This window comes from Plectropomus leopardus, chromosome 6 (genome assembly GCF_008729295.1).
Source record: "Plectropomus leopardus isolate mb chromosome 6, YSFRI_Pleo_2.0, whole genome shotgun sequence".
Classification (NCBI taxonomy): domain Eukaryota; kingdom Metazoa; phylum Chordata; class Actinopteri; order Perciformes; family Serranidae; genus Plectropomus; species Plectropomus leopardus.
The window spans coordinates 32,602,785-32,630,105 of record NC_056468.1 but is presented as its reverse complement, the minus strand read 5'-3'; the positions used below and the strand labels follow the sequence as shown (position 1 = coordinate 32,630,105).

The 27,321-nt window shown below is 38.5% G+C and overlaps 1 protein-coding gene across 2 annotated transcripts in view; it reads right to left on the bottom strand.

Moving 5' to 3' along the window:
- smarca2 (SWI/SNF related, matrix associated, actin dependent regulator of chromatin, subfamily a, member 2) overlaps positions 1-27,321 on the bottom strand; it is a 57,383-nt gene that overhangs the window by 18,166 nt on the left and 11,896 nt on the right. For both annotated transcript variants that reach the window (XM_042489023.1, XM_042489024.1), the window contains exons 11-28: positions 26,362-26,412; positions 23,485-23,615; positions 22,402-22,459; positions 22,057-22,151; positions 20,514-20,661; positions 17,881-18,044; positions 15,166-15,232; positions 14,953-15,063; positions 11,680-11,922; positions 10,255-10,368; positions 8,095-8,199; positions 6,365-6,451; positions 5,812-5,858; positions 5,333-5,499; positions 3,491-3,654; positions 3,083-3,310; positions 2,282-2,359; positions 13-231 (exon numbers count right to left, since the gene is read on the bottom strand). In XM_042489023.1, coding sequence (XP_042344957.1) covers positions 13-231; positions 2,282-2,359; positions 3,083-3,310; positions 3,491-3,654; positions 5,333-5,499; positions 5,812-5,858; positions 6,365-6,451; positions 8,095-8,199; positions 10,255-10,368; positions 11,680-11,922; positions 14,953-15,063; positions 15,166-15,232; positions 17,881-18,044; positions 20,514-20,661; positions 22,057-22,151; positions 22,402-22,459; positions 23,485-23,615; positions 26,362-26,412 — 2,277 coding nt within the window. The remainder of the gene's footprint in view (positions 1-12; positions 232-2,281; positions 2,360-3,082; positions 3,311-3,490; positions 3,655-5,332; positions 5,500-5,811; positions 5,859-6,364; positions 6,452-8,094; positions 8,200-10,254; positions 10,369-11,679; positions 11,923-14,952; positions 15,064-15,165; positions 15,233-17,880; positions 18,045-20,513; positions 20,662-22,056; positions 22,152-22,401; positions 22,460-23,484; positions 23,616-26,361; positions 26,413-27,321) is intronic.

Sequence of the window (27,321 nt, the reverse complement as noted above, 5' to 3'; positions counted from 1 at the left end):
GTCAGACTTTACCCGCAGCCACTGTTTTTCAGTCAGCGTGTCGCTGTAGTCCACGTCACGACGACAGCGTGATCCCCGTCCGAACATCTTCTCCTCCTCCTCTTCATATGTGAGACGTTCGACCTCAGCTTCGTCTTTGATGATCCAAGAAGGCAGCTCGTCCTCCTCCATGAGACGAGGCTTACGCTTCGGATTCCTGGCGTCCTCCCGGCGTCTGTCCATGTCCATACGCTAACAGAGGACAAGAAACATCAAGTCAAACAACAGATGGTGACAAGATTCTTTGTTTCTTACTTAAAAAAAGAAACCCTTAGGCTGGATTTATACTGAAGTCAAAGGGGTCAACGGCAGTCCTTTAGGTTTTGATTTACAAATCAACATCAGATTTTTCCTGTTATCATCACAACATAACTACATGGATGATTCATATATAAGGCGTTATCAGGCTTAAATTATAATCCCAAATGTTCTGTGTTTCTTTCATTTTCTTTGTGTTAGAGAGCGACAATCAGCTCTACATGTACTAAAATTACTGGAGAAGCCAGGTGACTATCTCACCTTATCTCTGAATAGGAGACTGTCATGGTTAACATCCTGTCATTCGTCTGATAGAAGGTGGAACTGCGTTACTAAAAAGGAGAGGGCCGTTCTTACTGCCCCAACATCGAGTTCTTTTGGATGGGCCTATGCCAGCTGTGACATAGACTCTTGACAGACTACTTCACCTGCAAAATGACCATTTGTAAATCAATAGACTGCTGTTACATGGACATGAATAAGCCATTTATAAGACTTATTCCAGTTATGTTTGTATTTGAGATATGGTGTTTACATGAGCACAGAGAAATCAGGTTATTTACATTCCAGGTATGTATCCACCCCAGCTTTTTTTAGAGTACTCCAGCTAGCATATTCTGGTTTCTCATAAACACAATATGCTGTTTACATGTTCAAACATATAAATACGGAATACTACAAAAGCCCCATCATAAGTGTGTTATTCATTTCCATGTAAACGTACTTAGTTACTCACTGCATGTTACCTTTAATTTCTGAAAATATTTTTTTCTTATGTGCTTCCTCAGTGACAAAGAATACACAAAAGGAGTAAATTCTTCATGAATTTAAGTCATTGGGGACCATGTTTGCAGACAGAAAAACTGTATCAAAACATCCTTTAATAAACACACAACTCATGCAATACAATCCAAATCTCACTTATCCAGTCCCATACTCAGTGCATCTAATACACACGTGCATTTTGGCTAAAACATTACAACATTAAAAACTTGCGCCTTTAAGTAGCGTGCCCTGAGCGTGCCTGAGCATATGAATGCTCCGCCTGAGCAGAATTGAAATGCACAGACGGACTCAGGCACGCTGCCAGGCCATGCACGAGACTATCTGTACAGAGGTATTTTAAATCATAATGTTTGTGCGAAAATGCATGTTTATGGAAAGCACTAAGCATGTGACTGGATAAATGAGACTTGGGTTATACTGCACAAGTAAAAAGTTTGCAAACCGATGTTTTGATACAGTAGCTGCAACATGCAAGCAAAAGAAAGTTTTTCTCAAGAATGCAATGCAGCACGCGCTGAGTAATTGATAAACACATTGTCATTTTCTGGGTGAAGTATTAACTCATAATTGGAAATGCAGCTTTGGATTTGATAACACTGAATGAACCCTTGGACAAGGCCCGTTTGCAAGACATCAACCTGGTGCCAGCCCTATCCCGTGGCTTGCCTCCAGACGTTAATGAATATTTGATATGTTGCACTCAGTCACCATGGAGCAAGCCAACACGAGCTGGCTGAAATACAAAAAAATTGGCTACACCACCAGAATCCACTGCAGCTTGAGGTTGTGTAGTACCAAGTATTTAGACACAAACATTACACAACAAGCACTTGATTTTGAACTTCAGCTGGCGTTTAGCAAACCAACATCTGAGCCAAGAGGCCAAACAACTGTACTCAAACACAGAGAAGTGTCGTCTAAAACTGTAAAGTGGTGTACTGTGAGCACTGTATCCATGGCAATTTAGAAATGTACAATGCATGAAGGAGCATCAGGCTGGGGGACAGCTGCTGCCAAATCTGAAGGTGCCTGAGCAAATGATGACATTTAACCTGCATAATAGTCTCGACATGAAGGACAGCCTGTAATTATTTTGAGGATAGACGTATGAGAACCAGCTGCCAGCTTGTCAGATTGAAAGTTTTACTTTGCAATTTAAATGTCAATTAGATCTCACAAAAATGTGCACTTTTCTCACCATAAAGAGCTCAAATTCATCCTCATTGCGGGCTATCATCTGGTTAAGAGTTTCATCATCGGGTATCTCATCTTCTTCCTAAAGTTAAGAGTTCAAGAAAATCATGAGCAAACAAATTAGCAAATACAAATTAAATAGCAGAGATTACATTACAAATACAAGTGATACTGAAAGTGCAGGAGGGTTTACTGGCTGATCGTATCTAAGGAGATATTTCTGCAATAATTCAATCAAAAGCAACACTTATAATTTAACTAGAAAGGAAAATCCAATTAGAATCTCCTACAGTCATTATAGAAAAATATCTGATCAGGCATAACTTTACTTTGTCTTACTTTCAAGACAAATAAGAAAGCTTCTAAAATTAACCCTTTGAAACTGGAACAAATTGGCTTGATTTCTTTTAAAACACAGGCAAAAGGGAATGAGGAAACGACCCAAAAGTTTGCAAGAAACTGGTGGAGAGTGCAAGAAAGTTACCACAAAAAAGGAGAGTAAAAAAGAACAAACAAGGAAATGATTTGAAAAAAGTGTTCCTCCCCCCCCCCCCCCAAAAAAAATTCTTATTTGTAAATGTAAATCTATAATCACAATAATTATATGTGAAGTCTAGGTTTTTATTTATTTATTTATTTTTTTTTTAATAGTTTTCAGAGTCTACTGGGTTTTTTTAAAGAAATTAAATAAAATTGCACACAGAGGTTTAAACACTTGTGATGAGCATCTGAACGCAGCACAAAAAAAAGTGGTGTCAATCCAGGTTTCAAAGGGTTAAATACAAGTTACAAACTCACAACATACCTCATTCTGCTCCTCGGTTTCTAAAATGGCCTGGAGGAAGGCACGACGCTCGTGACTCGACGACTTCTGGTCGAACATGCCCGCCTGGATGACCTTCTGATCCACGTTGAGTTTGTATTTGGCAGCTGCCAAGATTTTCTCCTCCACACTGTTGACGGTGCAGAGACGAAGCACACGCACTTCGTTCTGCTGACCGATGCGGTGAGCCCGGTCCTGAGCCTGAAGGTCCTGGAGTCAGCAGAAATAAGAGAAACATGAGATCATTTCAGCCGCCTCAACATAAAAAAGGGAACATAAAATATCCTTAAATATCCCCTTAAATCTACTTTTGTTCGCATCTAACAAAAACTGCAAAACCTGAGCACAAACACTCTCTCTGCAGTTATCATAATCAACTGGTGGAGGTACCTGGTGTGGGTTCCAGTCACTGTCAAAGATGACGACAGTGTCTGCAGCCTGCAGGTTGAGGCCGAGGCCGCCAGCTCTGGTACTGAGCAGGAAGATGAAGTACTGAGATCCTTCCTCGTTAAATTTCTTCAGCAGTGCTGCTCGGTCCTCGGATTTGGTGGTTCCTGAGAAAACCAAAGTACGATCATTTTGAAATGAAACGTCTGTCAAGTTATCTTTGAAAAGGCTGAACTCCTCTTGTGTGTTTCTCATCTACAGTGTACTGGAAGTCAAAATGTCACACGTACATTGTGCCTCATTTCTGACCAATTAAACTGTTTCAGAGGTGTCTGAAAAGGGCATGTAGCCACTCTATTAACCAGGGTTCAAACTGTAAAAAGACCACCCGGCAAGCAGTTTATGTATGACATTATGCTTCTAAATTATGCTTACTAAAGAGCCCATCTGTTGCATATCTGAGAAACGTCCATTTATGTAGTTGCTCTCTGAAAGCGCAGAGTGGAAGATGTAAGAGCTGATTTATGAAAATAGTGCTTTCAATCATTTCTGTCTTTGGTTATACACCAAAATACTAGATATGTTAATATCCATGAACATGTTCATCAGACTGTGTGCCCTTCAGCGTTTTGTAAGCCTCTTTCAAAATCCTGAATTACTGCCAAAAACATGCATAACACACTAAACTGTGAGTTACTGCAAGGTGGTGTGAGACTGGACTGTTTTCACTGCTGGAGAAAAGACATCCGTCTCGTCTGTCACTCACACACGGCAGTCGAGGAAGAGTGGAGTGAGAAATCACTTTGCACATTTTACTTTAGAGGAACACCGATTTATCTGTTTGGCCGATCATTCTTCTGCAGTAGGACATTTAGTTATTATATCAACCCTTAAAAATGCACCATCCATCAACCTCTGTTTTATTCTGTGACCAAAGGACCCAAAAATGAATACATAACATCTCCTCTAATAGGATTGTCTTTTGTTTGAGATGCTGAGTGCTGGTATCATGCTGAGCCTATGTGATGAGCCTAATCTGTAACCTCACTGTGACAGATTATTATTCTTTTAATCAATTTAAATTAGAAATGGGGAATTGATCTTTTTTAATACACCAAACACGTAAGGGGATAAAAGGATTACAAGAGCACAAAATCTGACTTTATCTCAGATCGTGATCATGTGTCTTGTTACAAAGATAAACTGGGAAAAAAGTCAGGCCGTCAGCATTAATGCGTTAACTGTGATGCGATTAAGGTCCGTAAATAATGCACATATATTTCTAAGCATTCTTCCTCTTCTTCTTCTTCTTATTGTTATTATTATTTCCCTTTTTATCTCTATATTTATATTTTTAATATTTCGCCTTTTTTTTTCTTTTTTTAACCTTTTGTCTTTGCCTTTTTGCTAAATGTTGGGTAAAATTTCTTGTTACTTGTGACTCATAAATTCTTTTTGACAAAAATCAAGCCAATTTGCTTTGGTTTCAAAGGGTTAAATTATTGATATGAAATTAATCAAGTTCAAGGCATCACTTGAAGTTGTCATAACAAGATCCTCACGAGCGACGAGGTACGACTCTGTTGGAGTTGTTGGAACTACAATAAAAGGTAAGGTAATAAGCTGTTTAACCCGACAACAGCTGAGTGAGGAGGACAAAACTCAGTAGAGTGCAGTAAGAGAAGGATCAGACTTTATTTTAGCTGATTAAATATATTGTCCCAAAACAGCTCAGGACATCACTATTAATAAAATCATTTAAGTCATACACATTATTTAAGATGTCATCACTTTTAATTTTGATGATAATAAAATGTTTAAATATAAGGAGACGTGTGAACTCACCGTCAAGACGTAAATACTGAAAGTTACGATAGCTGAAGTAGTCCTCCATGATTGTCATGAGAGTGGTCATTTGGCAGAACAGCAGGACTCTGTGATTGGTGGCCTGCAGCTTCGGCAGGATTCGATCCAGGAGCTCAAACTTCCCAGAGGCTCGATACAGATCAAGCCTGGTCGAAGGTAATGAGGCAAAACATGCAACACAAGTCATCATTACTCTCATATTGATTATTAAAGACAGTGGTTAAGGGTCTAAATTGGCACATTATTTCCTGACGCTCTGTTGTCACAGCAGCATGGATGGAACTGCCCATAAACATCATAGTTTACTGCTTGGTTAAATGTAACTGTGACCTTTTTCTACTGTTTCTGTAATAAGAGTCAATCAATCTGATATCTGTTACTTCCAACACTGTCTTGAATTGGTTGAAAGAAATACAGTAAAATTAGGTGTTTTTTGTTTTGTTTTTTGTCCGTCTTACCCACTGATGAAGCCGTTAGGAAAGCCCAAGTGCTCGGCAAAAGATTCCTGAAAAGGAGAGCATTCATTGGTTTAAATAAAAAGAGAATATCAAACTAACGCCTATATTTAATTTGGCTATCCTGGGGATAGACTCCAAAGAAACGCTCAGTTACATTAAAAATGAAAGGTCAGGAACTTGTTCAAAAAGACTCACAGTTTCTTCTTCAATTAAATCTTAAGATAACAGTTAACCACATAAAAAGAGTTTTAACAGCTGATCTAGGAAACAGATTCTTGTATAATGGCCTTAATTCAATCCAAGAACATAAACAATGAGACACCATCCCAGACATTACTGCATGCACAAAACGTTAAATAAAAGACATTTTGATTTAATAATAGAAAAAAACAACCCACTGAAAATAAAACCTACTCTATTGAAAGAAACAAGTATGCATTTGCTTATAGCTACAGTGGGTAAATGACACAGACAGGCACAACTGGAAACCAGTGTCAGTATTCACACACTATTAACAGCCAGTGTCAGTGATGTTGGTGTTGGCAGCGCTCACCTCGATGTGCTGGAACATGTAGGGATGGTTGCAGATCTTCTTCAGCTGCATGATGGTGTTCATCAGGGTCTTTGCTCCTCCTTTACCCTGCAGAAAATTAGAACATGGACAAAAAAAAATGTAACGACACATCAAAAACATAATAATCTTCTGCTGGACTCGGAATGACTTGCCTGAGGGGATAATTTTTTAAAACCCACTTTTAAAGAACTGGTGGTTTTGACATCTTACCCCATTATGTGCAAGTGCTTAGCTCTTGGTTCATTTTGTTCTCTCTCTGTTTTTAAAAATGTGTTCTGTTTTTATTGTTCAGCACTTTGTACCTTTGTTTTGAAAGGTACTTTATTAATCATTATTAAATATTCGTTATGTGAGTTTAAAACTGCAAAAAATGTTTTTTTTTGGCCACAGCAGAAACAACTTGTGAACACAACATTGACATATTTTTTAAGTTGTTTCGGTGAACATGTTAGCAAACAGTTGCTTATTTGCATATCCAGCAGTTACGGAGCAATATAATCATTAATTTGGAGTTGTGTCCACCTGATGAATTTAAGTCCAATATTTACTCCCTTTTAGCTCTATTTTGGGCCTCTATCAACTCCTAAGAAAGAAAAAAAAAGTCTCACTGCTAAACACTTCTTCTTCTCCCGTGAACCAATTAGGTTCACGGGGCCGTGTACAATGAGTTATTAGAGATATTTCTCTTTTAAAAGCTGCCTGCTGCAGCTGAAAATGACACTAAGATGAAAATAATTGTATGAAAATCATGTGCAAGGAGCTTAAGCAAATACTACGTTATGAGGTCCCTAAAAGTTGTTCGGTGCTTCATCTATGTAAATTCTCTTATGAAAATGTTGCCAGGGATAGATATTTGATCAAAATACTGCTAGTAGAAAGCAAGAAAGCTATCACTAGTAACTGGTGTAAGAAAATACCAACAACAAAGGACCAATGACTAATAACTGTGGAAAAAATCTTCTCAACAGGAAAATTGTCATACATTCTGAGACTACAAGAGGCAAAACTAGAAAGAAAATGGGAAAAATGGACTCAAAAAGACAACACTGGACTAGACCAGTTTTTGTTTATTAAGTTTTGTCTTCAAGTGAAAAAAGACACTATGAGAGCAGGGAGTGAACCAAAGCAGTAAAGTTGTGGAGGGTACAGCTAAATAATGAACTGAAAGTGAAGTGCAGATTCAGGAGGCGATTCATCACCTGTGACACCTATCACATTGTCACATTGCTTTTATGTTGTCATTTGACAAATCATTATAAAAAATAGAAAATTTAGCTGCTTGAAGTGTTTTTATCAGCACCAAAAACCTCAGAAAAATGTAGTTTTGTCCCAAACTGTTTTCAGTAACATATTAACGATTTGAGCGTTTGTCTGAACATATCAGATCTTAAGTTGTGTGTTCCAGTTTCTCACAAAACCTGGGCAGGGTGCGTCCCACTGTGGTTGAGAAAAAAGACTTCAAAAAGCATCGATGTAGCTTCAGAAGTTGAATAAAACCTACAACGTCCTCTTTATCTTTGACAGAAGCACAGAGCAACTGTAGCTTCAATTATACAAACATAATTGTCGGGATCCTCTGATGTGAAACAGCAGGAAACTGTGGACATCACTGAGCTCTGAGCTATACGGCTCAGTCTGTCAGTGTGTCACGCTGTGATACAACAAAGATGAGGCATGCAGTGAATTCACAGGGGTCTCAGTGTGTTTACCTTCTTATCTTTCTCTGAGCCGTCAGTGAGGAGGATGCCTTTCTGCATGTGGCGGTACAGAACCTTCTGTATGGCAGACATGTCACATTTCACCACGTACTCCACCTTTGTGAATGACAATAAAGACAATGGGTAAGTGAGACAGCCCATTCAGCGGAAAGGCTGTTTGTGTGTGTGTGTGAGTACACTTGATCTTGATACCACGAGGGGGAGAAAAACAGTAAGAGAGGAAATATAGAGCAAGAGAAGAGGAGAAAGGGCACACTACAGTACAGGTATCTTGTCTACGACAATCTAGCCATAATTTGCATACAAAGTACAATCTCTCAAGGTGAAGTTCAGTCCGTGCATTAAGACTTAAGACATTTTCTACGATCATGTTTCCCAAAATAGCACTCAAGAACAAGTGCACGCTGTTAAGACCTTATTAAGGTGGGCTGTCCATGGTGCTGAAGATTAAACTGAATTCACTGTAAAGTATATTTTCATATGCAAATCAACCTCAACCTTAAGCTGTGCTATATTAAAAAAACAGATATCACAAAGAATCTGAGTAAACCGTACAAGGTGATGTTTTATACTTTATACTTGGATTTGTTTGGTTTGAAAATGAAGATTAATGTGCATGAAACTGTCCACAGCTTTCAGATTGATGCCTAGGGCTGGAATTTCAGTGGGGGGTTGTGGGTATTGCTCATAATTTCATTAAATCAATCAATCAGAACCAAAAGGAGAGAGCGCATTAGTCCAGTTTTAGCTGCTCTGCACTGGCTTCCTCTAACATTTAGAATTTAATTTAAGGTCCCTCTCCTTACATACAAAGCCCTAAATGTGATAGAACCGAGTTACACTGCTAAACCTCTTGCCATCACAAACACTGCGATCATCTGCAGCTGCTTTACTGGAGGTTCCCAAAAACAGCCAGAAGAAAATTGGGGATGCAGCGTTCTGGAAGTCCTGGAACGCACTGCCTATAGATATCAAAAAAGCCACCTTGCTAAATATTTTAAATTAAAAATAACATAAATAAGAAGTCTCATACTGCATTTTGTAGTCATTTACGGCATGTGGTGTTTCGCTGTAGGCGGGGTGAGGAGTGAAGGAGAGACAGACAGAGTGTTGGACAGTGTGACAGCTAACCTAAGACAAATGATCAAAGTGGGGTCAATATAACTCAGGACAAACAGTCCCAACTCTTTTGAGAAATGCCTTGATTGACCCAGATACTAGAGCCCGACCGAAATATCGGTCAGCCGATTTTATCTGCAGGTATTGGCCTATCACAGATATATCTGTCTCGGCTTATATGTTGTCTGATATGCACGTATGAAAAGTTTGTTTTTAACAGAATGATGCAGAAAAAGATGCTTAAAGTCATTTAGAATGATTAAATCCCCAGTACTATTTCAGGGCACTGATAGCATTTTTTATCGTTAAACTGTAAAATATCCTGCCTCCATTATTATCAGCCCAAAAAATATACTTTTGGCCAATGCTGATCTTTTGAGATCTTATTGGGACATCTCTACTTACCTGAACAATGCATCTAAGTTCATTCCTTACAAATAAGACTGCAGCTGGAGTCTAACCTGAGTTCATAAAAAGGCCATTGTGCTGCCCTGTTAAATGAATTTGTACCCCGGCCACAGAGAATACTAGATCCTCACGAGGAAGGAATGCATGCACATTATTTTCTTGCTTCTACACAACTCTGACACTGTTCTTAATTAATACCTTCAGGGAGAAAATTGCTCGCTTCAGCAGTTACAAGCCTACAGCCTTTAATAACGGCTGATGTAGTAAAGTAGTGTTCATTTCAAGGATGTCAAAGACTGTGCGACTGCAATTTTCATTTAAAGCGAGGCAACCTAAAAATGAAAACGCTTTTATTTGGATCAGCTGTACTTGACCATTAAATAAACAAGGTAATGACCTATGCTATTATGAAAACACTCCGCAGAAGTTACTGACCACGTAATGGAAAATATTTTTGGTAAGAGCGTGGCTCCTTATGCTTCATATAGAAAATATGTTCCTACTAATAGCTGTTTTATTTTTGCTAATATGTACTTGGAATATACTGATTTAATCAAAACAGTTGAGTGTAGTGCAGGGTTTCTGCAAATATAATCAAATCAAAGTAGAATTGTCTGAGCTCACCTTCTCTGGCAGCTGAGACTCCACCTCTTTCTTCAGTCTGCGTAGCAGGAAGGGGCGGAGCACCTTATGCAAACGCCGGATAATCAGGATGGTCTCCTCCTCATTCAGGTCCACCTAAACAAGTCAAAGTATTTGCAATAAAACATCAAACAATGCTGATTTATGCATATAGGGCTGCAGGATTCAGCACCACACTGACAAGATTGTGACCTGCTAATGACTGCAGAATAACCTGATATTAAAATAGTGACACATAAAGGGATATAATTCACATCAGCAATTTGTGAGAGTGTCTGCATCCTGAGATTTCTTTGAGGTGGCATGGTGCTTTCTGTGGTCAGTGGTGAGCCTAGCCTGAAAAATGGTATCTATACGAAGCAATGTTCTTATATGATTGTCCCTGTTTTGTTTTTGTGTTATTCAAACACAAAATGAACATGATGTTTAGGAGGTGCAAGACACAGTCCTGCAGCCACTGTGATACTACCATTAATAGTGGGAGGTGTTAACACACAAAGAAGTGTAGCAAGCCAATCACTTTGAACTGCTGCTTGAACTGAATGATGGGACGACCCCACACAGAGACCAGACAAAAAAGATGGTTGCACATTCGAGACTCATCGTTAGTGCCGTTAGCTTCTTAACTATATGAAGTGTATGCTACTGTCACACTCAACACCCGTTCAAAGTTTAAAACTTTAGATGAAAAAAAACAACTCCAGAATCGTCAAATAGTGGTATTGAACAGCCAAATCTGATTAAACTTGTAAATTCTGAGTCGGGTGCAGCCCTAGTTATACTAAACTTTTAATATATTCCCAGAAACGAAAGGTGCGATTACTGTGAAGGGGAGAGAAGTCCTCAGGGGAGCAGATCTGAAGACAGCTTTTATCAGCTTTCAGAAAATGTACAGCATATCAATCTTTAGCTAAAAAAAAAAAAAAGAAATGGGCCCAGGTATATGGTAAAATCATCTCAAAAACATTCATAAAAGTTATACATTTATACTATATGTACTCTGGTTTCGAGTTTTTATGGTATAGATTTCTCTCTGTACTCCAAGGGAGTCAGAAGATAATTTTTAACATCCACAAGCTGCTTTGGGGACAGATAATCATTTTTATTCAGATGTTCTCTCAAGGTTTAGTTTTGTCTTGATAAACACATAATAGATTTGGTCTTCTCTGCTAATTAATTTCATGAAATAACCTCCTTTTGGAAAACTATTCATCGCTCTGCCTTTATAGCCTCAGAATGCTTTGTTGTTACTGTGATTCTGCTACTCAAGATTAATACCACATGTAAAAAATTAATTAAATGCTTTTGAAAACTATTTGATCTGTCTGACCCAAACCAACCTAAAACTGTCAATAATCCAACAAAATGTAACATTTAATAGTCCAGACTGTTTCTCCTCATACGCACCCTCTCTCCTGTCATGGCGAACGGCGCGTTGAACCACTGCTCGAAGGTGGTGCAGCTCTTAAAGATGGTGGGCAGGAGGAAGTTGAGCAGCGCCCACAGCTCGGGCAGCTTGTTCTGCAGTGGCGTGCCGGTGAGGAGGAGGCGGCGAGGAGCCACATAGTGGGTGTTCAACACCTGGGTCAGCTTACAGTGGTGGTTCTTCATGCGGTGACCCTCGTCCACAATCATGTACTTCCAACGAATCTGTGAGAGGAAGAAGACTTTTTAGATCCACGTTTCTATATTTTTGCAATAGTGAAAAAAACAAAACAAAAAAACAAGTCTAAGTTTGCATTTTAATTATGTTTTGATTGCAGAGGAGCTAAAGAGTGGCAGCAGAGAATCAAAGTTGAATTTCTTACTCTCAGTACCGGGGAAAACAACACTACTGCATACAAAAGAGAAGTTTCTTATTCCTTCGCTTATTTTAAATGCTTAAAATAAATGTTTTTCAACTGATACGAGCAAATTATTATCTACAACTTCTTTAATAAAACATTTTTCTTATTTCAAATGACTTTGGCTGCTTACTTGTAAGGCAAAGCTTTACTGTTGAAAATTGTTACTGTTGAAAAGCCACAAAAATCTCCATAAATATAGTTATCTATGGGGCTATACAATTGCTAATTCTGTATAGTGACTTTGGGTATGTTTTAAACTTCACAGCTGATCAAGTTAATCAGAGGCCACCTTAGTTCACACCTTTGATCACAATGTATGTACAGCTCCCACTAGTGGAGAGTCTGATAAATTGCTACAAGCATACAAGTGACCTCAAAGTTAGCTCCTTGAAGTGCTTCACATCTGAAGTGAAATATATTGCTTTATCTGGGGTTTTTTTTTTTCAAAAGCCAAGTAGCCTGGTTCAGTTTAGTCCTGTACACATTAGAAAATAATTTTAGTTTCCGATGTGAAAAGTTAAGATAAGATAATCCTTTTATAGTCTCACAACGGGGAAATTTGCATTGTTACAGCAGCAAGGGGATATCAAAGCAGGTATGTGAAAGATAAATAAAGCAAAAGAACAATATAAATAGTATAAAAAGACAGAACTCAACAGCAATTGCACATGGAAATAATAACCAAATTGCACACTGTTATATTGAAATAGCACAGGTTTTTAAGTCCACTCCGGGGGGTGTGTGGGTGTGTGTGTGTGTGTGTGTGTGTGTGTGTGGTCTACTGGGAGCAGTGCTGGTTCTACAGTCTGACAGCAGCAGTTGTGGATGATACCATGGACCTGTTCCTTAGCGTCCCCAGTTTTCGTCACACCTCTGTTGGGGTACCTCACAGACAGATCAGGTACCGAAAGGTTTTTTGGTCAAAAGACAATCATCACTCTTGCTCAGGGCTGCGTTGTAGCTGGTTTTGAAGGTCATGTAAACATTCTTCACAAGTTTTTCATATATGAATGAACTATAAGCGTAGAATGAAAGGATGTTTTGTTGCATCTAGCAAATCAGTTATAGATTGAGGGGGAAAAAAAGAACTCAACCTGTTTCTCAAAGGCTACTGCCGGCAGCTACTAGCAGCTTTTGAGTTGACATGTTTTCTTACATGTTACTTAATGCATTAATCAACGTTGTGAATAAATCAACACACATTAAATGTCAGTATGGCAACTTTGATCGTTTCATTTGTTTTTACGGTCTCTTTGGGACAGCATACGCTTTAGTGATTATTGGATCTTTCACCATAAAAAATCATGTTTATGAATTTCTACTGGACTATGTAAACTGCAAAATCTATTTTCTCACTTTGAGAAGAAAAAACAAAACACGTTGGTGCATTGTTACGGTGTGTTCCGACCAGATTACACCCCTGCTCTTGCCTGACAAGGACTCAATGCAAAAACCTGCTCTTTTTAACTATGCGATTGAGAGAGACTCTCACTCCAACCTGCTCTTTTTTGTTCAGAAAATGTCAGTGTACAACTGCGTTTTGTGGACTGGTGAAAAGTGCAGCAATAGCGGGATGAAGCGGTGAGTAACAGCAACTCCACCTACATTTAAGAGTACTGTCTACAGTGGAAACGCTGAATGATCCAGGGTCTAGGTACATGTCTGTTGGGATTACTGATGGTTCTAAATGCACTACACCTAAAGTTTTTGGTGGAAACAAGACTTAAAAGATAAATGATTGAAGTAGGCCTGTCCTCTGTACTGATTGTATGTACAAATTTACATATCGTGCAGTCAATAATAAAGCCTGAAGCCTTTAAGCTAAATGCCATATACATAGAATAATAATCAAATCCAACCTGGGCTTTGGGTCTTTATTAGAAATTAAAGTCTTTTATAAAGATGCAGACTTCTTAACATGTTCTTTAAAAAGCAACTGAAACTTTTGACCCTGTCAGAAGACCTTAAGTTTGAGCTGCACTTATTGTATCTGTGTTTGCTCTAATAATAAATCAAATATGACACTGATGTATGGATGAGCCAAGATGTCATCTGGCTGACCAAAACTGAGGCTCTAGTTATCAGCTCATTACACTCCAGCATTAAAACTAATTTAACTTTCTAGTCACATGAAAGTAAGGTGGCTAACGCAGCACTCTATCATCAAAACAGCATTACAAATATCAAACTTGCTCTTTCTGTGACATACTCTGAAGTTTGCACATTCATTTATTACAAGTCAGTTCAACTCCTGCAGTGGTCTGTTCTCAGGTCTCCCCGAAAAGTCAATAAATCAATTGCAGCTCACGCAGAGTGCTGCTGCTGCCATATTTTAAAAATGGAACATAAAAAAAGATCACGTGTTTTGAAGTTACACAATGGAGTCAAGTTAGCCTGTGTGAGTCTAATGATCCTGCTACTCGTCTAACAAACTCTCAATGGAGTTGCAGGTGATTAGAGGGTCATGATGCTGCTGTGTGGCTCTATATGTCCCCGGTAGAGCCATCAGATCCATAGACTCTCTGCTTACTGGACCAAAAACTAAGATAAAGACCCATAATGAAGCTCCTCATGTAGTTTCAGAGCCAAGTTAACTCACTCTGGGTCTCAGATATTACAGCGCCAGCTGTGACTCACATTTATAGATCTTTACCAACAACCTGTTGATACTGCCACTTAAAACTTTGTAAACTTTTGAGTGAATAAAAGAGTATGTCTCTTTAAAATATGACACTGTGTGTATGTGTGTGTGTATGAAGTGTACAAAACAGCAATAGAGTGCAAGTAATAGAGGTGGATTAAACAGAGAGGACACAAATTTGATCTCCTTCACCTTCGCCAGTATGTGCTTGTCCTTGATGATGTACTCATAGGTGGTCAGCAAGACGTTGAACTTCCCACTGCGGAGTTGAGGCACCAGCCCACGCCGCAACACGGGGGTGCCCTTCGAGGGGGAGACACAAAGAAGAAAAACAACTTTCTGTTGTAATTTGGCCAAAAGAAATCAGGGGGAAAGAAAGATTTAAAAAAAAAAAAAGACACTCACCTTATAAGCAATTTTGACCACAGAGGGTGCCCACTTGTCAAGTTCATAGACCCAGTTAGACAAAGTCCTGGAAAAAAAAAAATTAAATGTAAGAAAATGGTTTGAATTTAGAGATTTTAAAGATATACTCCTTGCTGAGTTAGTAAAATTTAAATCAATTTTATTTGACCAGTTATTATTGTTATTATTATCATTATTTTTATTGTTGTACTTTTTTTTATTCCTGTTATTGCTTTTACTTGTCTTTGTTTAATCTTTTTTTACATATTTATTTAGTCATTAATCTGGCTTTCATTTAACTATTTTATTGTTATTATACTTATATTTATTACAGCTATTAAATCTATTTTATTGTGGTCAATTTTTAGTTTTTAATTTAATCCGTTTTACTGAAATTAGTGTTCTCAAATTGCTAACTTGTTTTTGTCTTATTTTTGTTGTTTTTACAATCTACTTTCTTCTTTTTATCTGCCTTTCAGTCATCTGTGAAGCACTTTGAACTGTTCTAACTTGGATGAAATTAGAATAAAGTTTGATAGACTGATAAAGAACAACTAAAAGAACCACACATTAAGAGGCAAAGTATCCACTGAAATGCCTCTCAACAAGGCTGAGACATAATTTGCTAGATAAACATCAGAAGAAGAAAAAAATCCCTTGCCTTGGCAGAGTGCGATATCTTCCCAAAGGGTTGAATGGATTGTAGCTCACAATGTGAGACTTTTTTTCAAAACTGGTTTTGTTTGTATTTAGGCCCCCCAGGCAGATCAATCTCTCTGCTCATTACCTTCAACTTCCCAACACACAACTACGAGTGAAAAAGGGTGAGTTTACGGCTTTCATCCACATTAGTTCACTGTGCAAATCAAAAGAGGCATTTAACACTGTGGCCCTGAGCTTAAAATTAAGCCACTGCTGTGTTTAGCTTTACTACAAAAAGCAGTGCACGCCCTCAGTGATGATGAAAAACAAGAGTGTTGTGGGGGAAAAACAAAAACAAAAAAGCCCATTGTTAATTCTAATCCTTTAACACCCGCTCTTGTAAATAATCACAAAAAGAAAATTTTAATTGTGTGAAATGTGAAATTGGGAATTACAACACAATTTTTTCACACAAATGCAAAGCTGCTTACACCTGCGATGTTTAAAGGAGCTAAAAAGAACCCAGGAGCATTGACCTAATTGCATGGTTTTATTTTGGGGAGTGCGGTTGAAACTGCACCATGGTCCCTCTTGGGGAGGTGGTCTCCTGCTGCTTACTAAGTGAAGGTCAGAGGGGTTTGTGTTTGTTGAATTCGACGGGATTAATGGTGGGAACAACTGCTAGGGGAAATCACACATTTTGACATTTAAATGAATGATTGCAGACATGTTATTTTAATCTCATGAAAACTTCAACAAAGTTTGGGAAAATCGAGCCATCATCACACTGCACTCTGCGCTGAAACACAAACTAGAAGCACTTTCATTCCTGTGCAATACTTTGTGCAATGTAAAACAATGAGATTCGGAGATTCCTTACCCTTCAAACAGAGGACGAGATCAGCTGTCATGTAACAGATGAGATAAATGATTGTGATTGAGATGTTATGCCATTGTTATTGTTTAGAAAGAGCTGCCGATGCATGTTTTGCATGTCACACTAGAGACAGGAGCTCATGTGTTAAAGGTCACGCCCATTATGCCTCTTTTGATTGCAGGATGCTGCGATGCAGTGCATAATCACACAGTGGAACAAAATGATGCTGTTGTCGTTTGGTTGATGAGGTGTGATTTAAAGGGGGGACGTTGTTGCGTTCTTTTAGCCTGATCTTTGAGTAAAAGCGGCTAATGTCGTATAGCAGTGTTAATAAAGCAAAACTTTTCTTTAATTGAGTTTTTTCATGGCTAATGTAACAGGTTTTACTTCCACAGAGGAAAATTCCTGATAAGGTGAAACAAGTTGAACATGTATTCCAATGTGTTTACTGGAAAAACTAAGTGGGGACCAAATCTCCTGATAAGCAGCCAAGAACTAACAAATCTACATACAGACACACACAAATGCTTACAGTCAGACAAAGTAGTACTGACCAGTGAGCAAGCGCCTGTGAGAGACAGACAAGCTACACAATATGAGGAATTGTTTGATTTCTCAGAGAGAAAGAGGCTTTAGGAATGAGGACTCTCATCTCCTCGGGATAATGGTACCTTAGAGGAACTTTCCCAACATTTTGATTAAGTGTTTCTTATCTTAAAAAAATACTTATTTTCCCCAAAATAAGCTGCTGGGGAAAACAGTGGAAGGGTAATCTTATGAAACAGTAATGCCTGATAACAGTTTCAATAATTTCTATCATGGGATGCATAAAGGGAGTTGGTGAATTTTCATGTTATTCATGTACGTCCAGCGCTATCTGAGCAGAGTGGTAACTCAAGGCTTTTTTTAAGAGACATTTGTGATTCGACACTCCCTGCAGGCAGAGGAGTGTAAACGCCTGCAACTTTAATTTCATTTGAGCAAACAGGTGCGTTAGTATCTTAATCAGTGTTGGGACTCTTGACTCCCCTGTCTTCCATTCCAGCTCTGTCTTGTGATTTAGACTAATGAGGTTGGAGTACTTCAATCTTAAATTATTTCCTGGAGTAATCTTAAAAATTATATCGGTCCCTCATTAGAAATCTTTTGGGGTGTCACAGCACCGCAGGATAAGAGCCGTGATGGATGACACTTACGAAAGAGGGACAATGATGAGAAAGGGACCGTTGATCCTCTTGTGCTCCATAAGGTAGGTGATTAGGGCGATGGTTTGGATGGTTTTTCCGAGGCCCATTTCATCAGCCAGGATGCCATTCAGATTGTTGTTGTAAAGGGACACCATCCACTCCAGCCCCTGGATCTAAACAACACAGAGAAATAACGGCATGTCTACAAATATGCTTGCAGAGAAAATATCATTCACTCTGCCTGTAGAATTTCTTCTCCCCTTCAGTACATAAAGGACAAGAAAACTCAAAAACAGAGAGCGCTTTCGGCGGTGTTCAAGAAAATTATCAAGGAAAATAACAAGTTGCATGACAAATTCTATTGCTTTAAAGGGCAGGCATGACGTTGTGAATACTAAATGGGGGAAAAAATCTCAGGCTCTCCTGGCATCTCAGACAGCTAATATGCAAACTAAGAACATACACATTGCATGTCACATCCTGCTCATTCTTGTTTAATCTCTCCTGTTACTTTCAGCTATGACCATATAAAAGGCAAAATTGCTAGAAAAGAAAGCTCTAATTAATGTCTATTTCTATTATGGATTAATCTGCTATTTATTTTCTGGAATTAATGGTTTGGTCTATTGTTAGAAAAGGTGACAATACATTTAAAGCTTTTCATATTTAGTGATTTGAGTATTGTGCCAAAATACCAACTGTATCACCAGCTGTGTGGCTCGCCTGCAGCCTGCAGAAAACAATCAGCTAACGAGAGTGCAGAGAAGAAAGACAGAGCACGAGGACACTAACCTACAAAGAGGGGGAACCGCCAACCAATTACAAGCTGTATGTTGGTTGACGAACTGTCTGACAGCAGAGCTAATTCCACAAAAATAAAGGCTGGTGGAGGGTAAAATTAATAAGAAATAATAAACCATCCTATATTTGTTACACAGACCGCTGTGGGCACAGCAGACCATTGATCCAATTATTGTACAGCTGACATCTCTTCAATTTCCCCAAGGAGCTGCCACAATATCTCATTTAAAGCCTGGCACATCATAAATCAGAGGAGTGCTCTGACTGCAATCCAGAGAAAAGAACTGTTAACAGTGTCCAACTGCCAGCTCCGTATCTCTCGTAATAAACTTCTTCTAAATCTTTTACTGCCATCCCCACTCTCTACAAGAAAAACGAGATAATGGTGTCACACCGGAAAACAATGTGGTAGCACTGTTATGAGCAAACAATGGTCTTAACACTTGATCATGATGATTCCACATTCAGCTGCTTTGCAGTAGATATGTTTGACAACTTTTGTACAAATCTACTTACCATGAGAAGAGGTTAAAGGATTGCACAATTAATTAAATTAATATGAAACTACTTTGATAAGTAAAACCTAATTGGCCCCAGCTTCTAAAAGACTGTACAAGGCATTCAAAGATTTCACAATGGGCTCTTAGAACTTAATCAAGAACAAAATACAATACAATAAAGTATATATTCACATTTTTTTAAAAAAAACAAAACAATACACTCAAATGCAGATATGAACATATTGACAGTTATCCGTCACTGTCAGGGTTTCCCACGCATTCATTTATGTGTGGCAGCCCGCCATGATTAAAATAAGTGCCAAAAGAAATAGATGTTTTATTTTTGAAGCTAGACTACAAACAGTAAGTCCAAAGATTTAGTGTTTTTTGGTGCAAAAGTCACTGTTTTTGTATTCCAGTTCAGTGCTTTCTTTCTGAGTCATGGTGGAGAGTTCGTAGCACCACACCAAAATTGGGACTAAAATCCCTTTAGGGCCCTGATCAGACAGAGTGCATTTTAGCAGCACAGAACAGCTTTTTGTTACCATCTTTTTGTGAATGACCGTTTAACATAGAACACCCTCATTAAACCACATCATCATAATAAATCCTTCACTGAAACCGCAACAAATAATGTGCAAGTTCAAAAACAGCAACTAAATTTTTCAACACACGAAGGTAACTACGACAAATCAGACTGTCTGGTCGTGGAGTGGTTTGGCCATTCAGCAGCAAGGACCAAGACAAGCTGTCCAAGCACAGCTGGGAGGCTCTACTACCTCAAGCTAAAAGATTCTCCTGCTCACAAATTTCTTTCTGCTAAGGTCGAACAAATTTAAACAGCTTGCTCATTTAAACACATGCATTTAATATTACTGCTATTTAATGAATGGCAACTGGGCTGAATGTTTTTGTTTGTCTCTTTGATAAATGACTGTTATTTGTAACATGCAACTGCCACTTCATATTTGGTAATAAGTTGCAGGACATTCAGAATCCAAGATTTGAGAAAAGGCTCCAAAACGCATTCATGAGTCATGTTTGTGGGAAAATTTAAACCCAGAAAAATACACAATAAGAAATGATAAGGGAAAATGAATATGTAAATTGATTTGCTTCTTGCGGTGAAAAGGTTGTGTGGCAGAAAGGTGATAAACATTACATTTGGAACTCATTTAAAAACACAATGTGGATTAAAACCAGTCACAACATGAAATAACAAATGTTTGGTAAAAAATAGCAAAAGCTGTCTGCGAAAGAAAAGGGAATACAAGTGTGTGTGCGTCTGTGTGTGTGTGTGTGTGTGTGTGTGTCTGTGTGTGTCTGTGTGTGAGTGTGTACCTGGTAATGTTTGAGTGTGCCGTTGACCAGCAGCGACGACTGCTTCTCCACCCTTTCAATGACAGCATGGGCCACACCATAGTAGGACTGGGAGCTGGTTTGTCCAGTGGGAACACTGTACTCATCATCCACGTCCTGCTTTGCTGACCTGATTGTGTGATATAAAAAAGGGAGAGTATTTGAACTGTGTGTTTAGAACTGATTTTAATGATCAGTTTCGAGGCGTAGTGGGGTCTGACACCGGGAGTTCAGCTGGAGTTCAGTAAGAGCTCCACGCTAAAAACCCGTCTGGAAAAGCCAAGATTCAGTTCAAAGTCGGACAAAGCTTTAGGTATTCATGTTCTATTTTTTCTTTAATTGAAGTGTCCAAAATTTTAAACACATATGAGGCTCGTGCTAGGAGAACCTGACAGAGATGCTTTATTTTCCGTTGAAGGGCAAAAACCTGTTTTCAACTTTTTTAAAGCAGGGTTATATGAGGTTAGTTTGTTGTTTTTGTATTGATGGTGATTCCACACTAATCCTTTAAAACAACAAAATCATACAATAACACAAACAAACAAAGGCAGCAGTAGACCAACAGCTTCTGCGTTCTGTGAGGTAAAATTGCTGTTTTTGTCAAAGAATTATGGCTTTAAAGAGATCATAGATGACGACTTCATTCGTGTGCTGTCTGACGGCAAAATAAAGTAGTGTAAATATTCTAATTATAATGTACCCTTTAACTGATATTGATCATTTTAGGTGGCTAAAACTGATTTGCTGCTCCCCTGTCCATAGCAGTATATGACTTTGCTTCCTCTTTGCTTTTCTAAATTGAAGGCATGCTGACCACCATCTCATGACGGTACAGTGGGACATATACTGCATGTTGCACATGCTGTTAAATAATAATGTCTGTGAGATGAAAGAAAGCTACTGTTGTAGCACCTGTGTTTGTGTGTCAGGGATGCCTTTTTAGCTAAACAACATCCTGAGAGGGCAGACACGCTACTAATCTCTGTCACCCTTGACATGAAAAACTAAGATTTGCACCACTTATGTAATAATAAAAGGAAAAAAAAACATTGTCTGAAAACATTTCTTCAGATTTGGATTTTGCGTGCCCTGTATGCGTCATCCATGTCCTTTGCCAGTTACATACCTGTGTCATTAACTGCACTACATGCAGTGTTTTTTTAGAGATTTTAGAGATGTCTAATACTCATGCTACGAGTTTTTGGCCTGTGCTATAAAACTATCAATCTCTGTAGCACCAGTGCTATGTCCAAAAAAAAGCTGACGTACAGCCCTGCATGTACTGCAGTTAATACACTGACTATGGATAAATACCTCGTACAACCCCACAAAAAAACTACTCCTTTGTCTTTATTATAAAATAAAACCTGATTTAAAAAAGAACCTAGTCCAACAAAAGCACGCTTAAATTCTAGTGTGCCAAGAACTGGAAGTCAAACTTTGTTTCTAAGTGATGAAATTCCAGCAGCAAAAAACCAAAAGTCAATCTGACATAGTGGGAAGTATAATAAACATAATACATTACTCGATAATGTGCTTGGTGTCCGCCTGCTGAACTGCGTCTTCATCGTCGATTATCTTCTTTTCCTCTGGTTCTGCTTTGGCCCCTTCCTCTTCCTCCTTATGAGGCACAGTTGATTACACATGACTGGGAGCATCCTTAATATAATAATAACAGCACAGACAGACCACAAGTAGCTCTGATAATACTTGAGTGCATACAGCTACAGCCCCCTGGTGGATCGGGATATGTGTGTTTAGTGCGACTGAAATCCAGTTTAATAACATTTACATGATTTAAAGCATTGCAGGAAGAGAAGCTGATCTGAATCCTCCACTGTGGGAGTTTAGTATTGAGAAAGTCACTGACCTCCTCCTCAAACTCTGAGCCACTCTCCTCGCTGTCTGACCGTGGGGCGACTTCATACCTGGTATTCAAAGGTGGGGAAACAAAAGAACGAAAAAGGATTCAGTTACTATATTTCACACATCGAAACACTGAATCCTTTTAGAATTTTTAACAGCTCCCAAAATAAGCAGGGAAGGAGACTTAACAAACCACCCTTTAAAATCTTAAAGACTCACAATTTCTTCCTTATAAATATTTTAAAGGTTACAGAATGCCTGCAAAAACATGTGCTCATTTACAAAAGAAAATTGACTGAAAATACACCTCTGGCTGCAGTTACAGGCATATAATGTGAGTGAAAGCATTTATCTAGCCTTTGTAGAGAGCCCTGTTAATCATATTCAGAGCATTACATGACATGATCAATTGAAATGCCCCATGTGTGGCAAACCTTTGGACTACTTCTCCAAAGAGTTACCTTTCAGATGAGATCCTTGCCTCATGACTGTCAACAAAACAGCTCAACAACATTGGCCAGTTTAAATTTAAAAAAGGGTTCCAGCAGTTTGCAGCTGAATCTAATGATACATCTGGTGCTGACATTACCATGTTGCCTGGTTTATGTTTGACAAATTAAGATTTGCATTCAAAACTGCAGAGTGCACAAAAAAATTAAATGATGCCATTGCTTAACATCATTCACAGGTTAACCATGACTTTGCAGCTTCATTAAAGCTCTGGGGAATAAAAAGTCATCTTCCAGAGGTGGTGAATTCATGTTTTCTTTATCTGATTAGACTTAATGGATGCAGTACTTTTTGTACTTTATTAACTTCAAGATACTTATGTTGTTTTGTTTCTGATGTTATTGTGATGCATGGAGTGTGACAATTGTGCACAAAAAGGGAATCCCTGTTAAATGCTTCAAGGAAAGGACTTTTCTTGTTCCTACCATTAATAATAGTAGTTTGTTATTCATTAAAACAACTAAAAAACAACTATGGCTGAACAAAAAAACTCACACAAGACAAAAATATCATCACTTAAATTTCAGAGGCACGTCAGAAGTTGACAGCAGTTCTAGGCAGTTATGTGCCTCCTCACCCAGGGTTCATCTCGAGCCAGGCCTCCAGCTGGCTGGATTTGGGAGCATCGGTTCCCTGCAAAACTTTGCCAGTCTCTGTCTGAATCACTTTGACTGGCAGCTCGCTCATTTGGCTGCTCTCATCCATGGGCTGCAAAACAAACACAACCACACAGAGGGACATGTGTGCAGATAAACAATTAGTCATGTTGGAGAAATTTGCACAGTTGTTTCTGTTTTTTTAAACATTTGTCAGAACAAAACCCTCCATTTTTCAAAATATAAGTAAGAAAATTTGCATCATTTGTTAAAAATCTTTCTTATCAGCTACAGAGTTTTTGCTGTTTCTGTGGCTGCATATGATGAGAAGGCCAAAACACATACATTGATGTAAATATTGGGACTAAATTGTTTTTGAAAGTAAAATCTTTAACCTGCTCCCTGCTGTGTATTTATAGGAGGTGTTTTTAGTGGAGTTGCATGACTGCACGATGACCTTTTGATAACAAGCACAGAAAATTTACAGCCATATGTTTGCAATCCCGAAATTTCCATCCTCTAATCCTTTCAAGTGTGGTGTGCCATCTGACAAAACTTCACATCTCCAGTTTTCATATGCTGGTTCACCAGATTTTTGCTCTGCATTCCGCTAGCCTCGCTATCTTTGTGTGCCAGGTCTTTTTATTCATTTGATCTTTGCTTCTGAAGCTCGGAGTTCACATGCAAATGTATGTAAATGCCTATACTTAATTAGGCGCTGACTTAAAAACATTATTTATTTTATTTTCTACTGAGTTTATCTAAACAGCAAAACTAGTTTTTCTTGTTTGTATTTAGAGAGAGAGAGACTGAGAGAAGGGGAGAGGAGGACAGTCTCTTTGAGCCTAATGATCACAGAGGAAGTTATCACCTCTGCTGCCGGAGGCCACTGAATCATCCCCTGATGATCTCTGGTAATGATGATAGTGCGACACTATGAAAATGCAGGCCATTGCCAATTCCTAGTCAATATAAAGCTGACCTCGCCTAAAAATGACATTATTATTAAGATAAAACTGAAATTATCTGTTTTATTTCTGTCTGAATATGAATTCAGGTCAACACAACTCTCTGTTCTGTCTTTGCTTCGCTGACTCATTGTTTTAAATTATACTTTGGGGATAATAAATCCCAGTTCTAAACTCATAATCAAACCCCTTTATTAGAATCCAACATTGTGGGACTTCCACAGCCCCCTTTTAAAAGATAAACAACTGGGAGGACATTAATGAGTGTTTCTTCCAAAATGGGCCATCAAGGCCTTAGCGCATCAATTTCTGACCCGCAGACAAAGGAGGGAATTAAAATCCGAGGGAAGCTGAGAGGAAAAAACAAACACTGAAGATTTAAATTTGTTTTTTTGCTGCATTATTTATAGGAGGTGCGATTTGCTTTGGTTGTACTGTCAGCTTGGCTGCGGTCTGCCTCTGAGAGGATAATTACTGTTTAATCTGATGTTTTTCATTTCTGTCAGAGCCATTATGCACGTCTCAGTGAAAGCAGCAGAGCAATGAATATCTCTAAAACAAGCTCTGTTTTAAAGTTAAATATCCTCAAAGAACGAAGGACAAAATTATAGCCTGAGATGCATCTGTACATCAGGTAGATATGTAGATTTGAAAGACCATCCTAAGCAAAAAATTACAGCCTTTTAGGCCATTTGAGGACATTTTAGGTTGATAAAACAAACTTGTTAGCAAACAGTTGCTTATTTGAAGATCAAGTAGCAACATTATCATTTATTTGAGTATTTACTGTATGTCCACTAGATAAACACAAGTCCAACATTCACTCTTCTAGCTCTGTTTTGGTTTCTACCAAATCCTGAGGAAAATAGCTGCTAAATGCTCTACAATGTTCACCAGCTAGTCTCTAACTTTGTCTTTCTGCTGTTTGACAACGCTATGAGAAGAGCGAGAGTAAACCAAAACAGTACAGGGTTTCAACAGGGTTGAAACACTAAAAAGCATCATAAAGCCACCGTTTTGCCCTATGAAAGGAGACGTGTATAATTCTGCTGATCGTGATATCTCCAGCTGCACGGACACAACCTGCTAACGTCACTAGTCAGCATGCTACAGAGTGTGGACATAATCAGGAGTCCCACATATTTTCATGGTCAAAACTTTTCTGTGACTTTTCTAGGACCCATAATGGTAATAATGTTTATTTGCCAAACCTCCCTGCATTTTTTTTAAACATATCAAATTTAAACTCTATTCAAATAGAATTTCAGCTAGATGGCACAAATGAAGGGAGAGAAGAAAGGCAGGGAGAGATTTAAGAAACAAACGTGATTAACAAAATGTAGTCACACATTGATACATATTATTGACAGCTACAGAAAATAAATTTGCTGTTATGTTCTATTAAGTGGAGGGTTATCTATGGAATATAACTCCAACGCATTCATTACAAACACAAAAACTATTTTCCAAAACTGTCAATGATGTCTACCAATCACATGACCTTTCCAGGGCTTGAAAAATGTGATAGTGAAATTCCATGACTTTTCCAAGTTCTCCATGACTGTGGGATCCCTCTATGAACACCATACGTGTGACCTTTTGAACTTCAAGCATAAGTGACCAAGCCAGTAATGAAATCTGAATGCAAGTAGTCAGCTGGAGAATTCTGACAGATGCAGGTTTTGAACAGCAATGTGTCTCAGTTGGCAACTTATGTCTGGATCACCACAACAAATGTTTTAATAAATACTGTATGAGGATTACTCTGAGAACAAAGAATTTAATTGCCAATGATTGCCTAATTTAAATTGTTTTGCATATGATAAATAAATAACATTTTCTTAAAAAACTACAACAAAAAGAAAATAAAACACAAACTTTGCAGCTCACCTCTCCGTCAGGTCCAATGGCACTGGGGCCTTCGCCATCTCCATCCACCCTCTAGAAATCACACACAGGAAACAATTACGTTGACATGTCATTACAAATTCTACATAACAGCAGGGTATGTTTAGGTACAGACAACCCCAGCAATATGTAATCACGCAGTAATGGTGGCTCTATAATGGCATAGCTTCCTCCATTACTCTGTTACACGGCAAGGAGGTGCACTCTAACAGGATCAATGCTCGACTGAGGTGACACAGTATGTGGTGACACAAAGAGCCTCTTGAAATGGCTTCACACCAGTGTCAGGGATCTCAGACCCTCGTAAAGCTGAGAGTCTGCAGGTGTTTGTTCCAGCCAGATGACGCCAGATGAGTTCACTGATTAGTTCTGCCTCTCTGACAGAAGGTGTGAAATTATGCTGTGTAGCGTGTACTCTCAGCCCACCATGTCGCTGAATTTGAGACTGTTTTAATGCTTTAAATCGGAGAGGTAATGTGATCCTTGACAATAACCACATTGTCATTCTGGAAGATGCTTGAAGTAAACAAAATAATGAAGTGTGACATTAATGTGATCAGGAGGCATGATTCATGTCACAGTTAAACCGGCACTCCGAGGGAGGACTGAATTTATGTAAAGAAAGAAACACAGAGCATGAGCTTTAACCTCATTATACTGTGTTTTAACCAAAAAAAGTAATTACCTGCCTTGATCAAGGTCCAGTAAAATTGATAATATAAAATTGTGACCCTTTCAAGAGTTTTTTGTCTTCTCTGGGAGAGAGCAAGTTTGATGTTGAGTGTCACACAAAAAGTAAAGAAGCCATATTGAGAGATGGACTAAGCATTGCTAATTTTGCCCTTTTCATGGTCTTTTTTTTTTCAATAGGAAAAAAATATAAAATAAAAGCAATATAAAGTCAAAACCTTGGAGAAAAACTGCGCTTTTCAAAAACTAGTA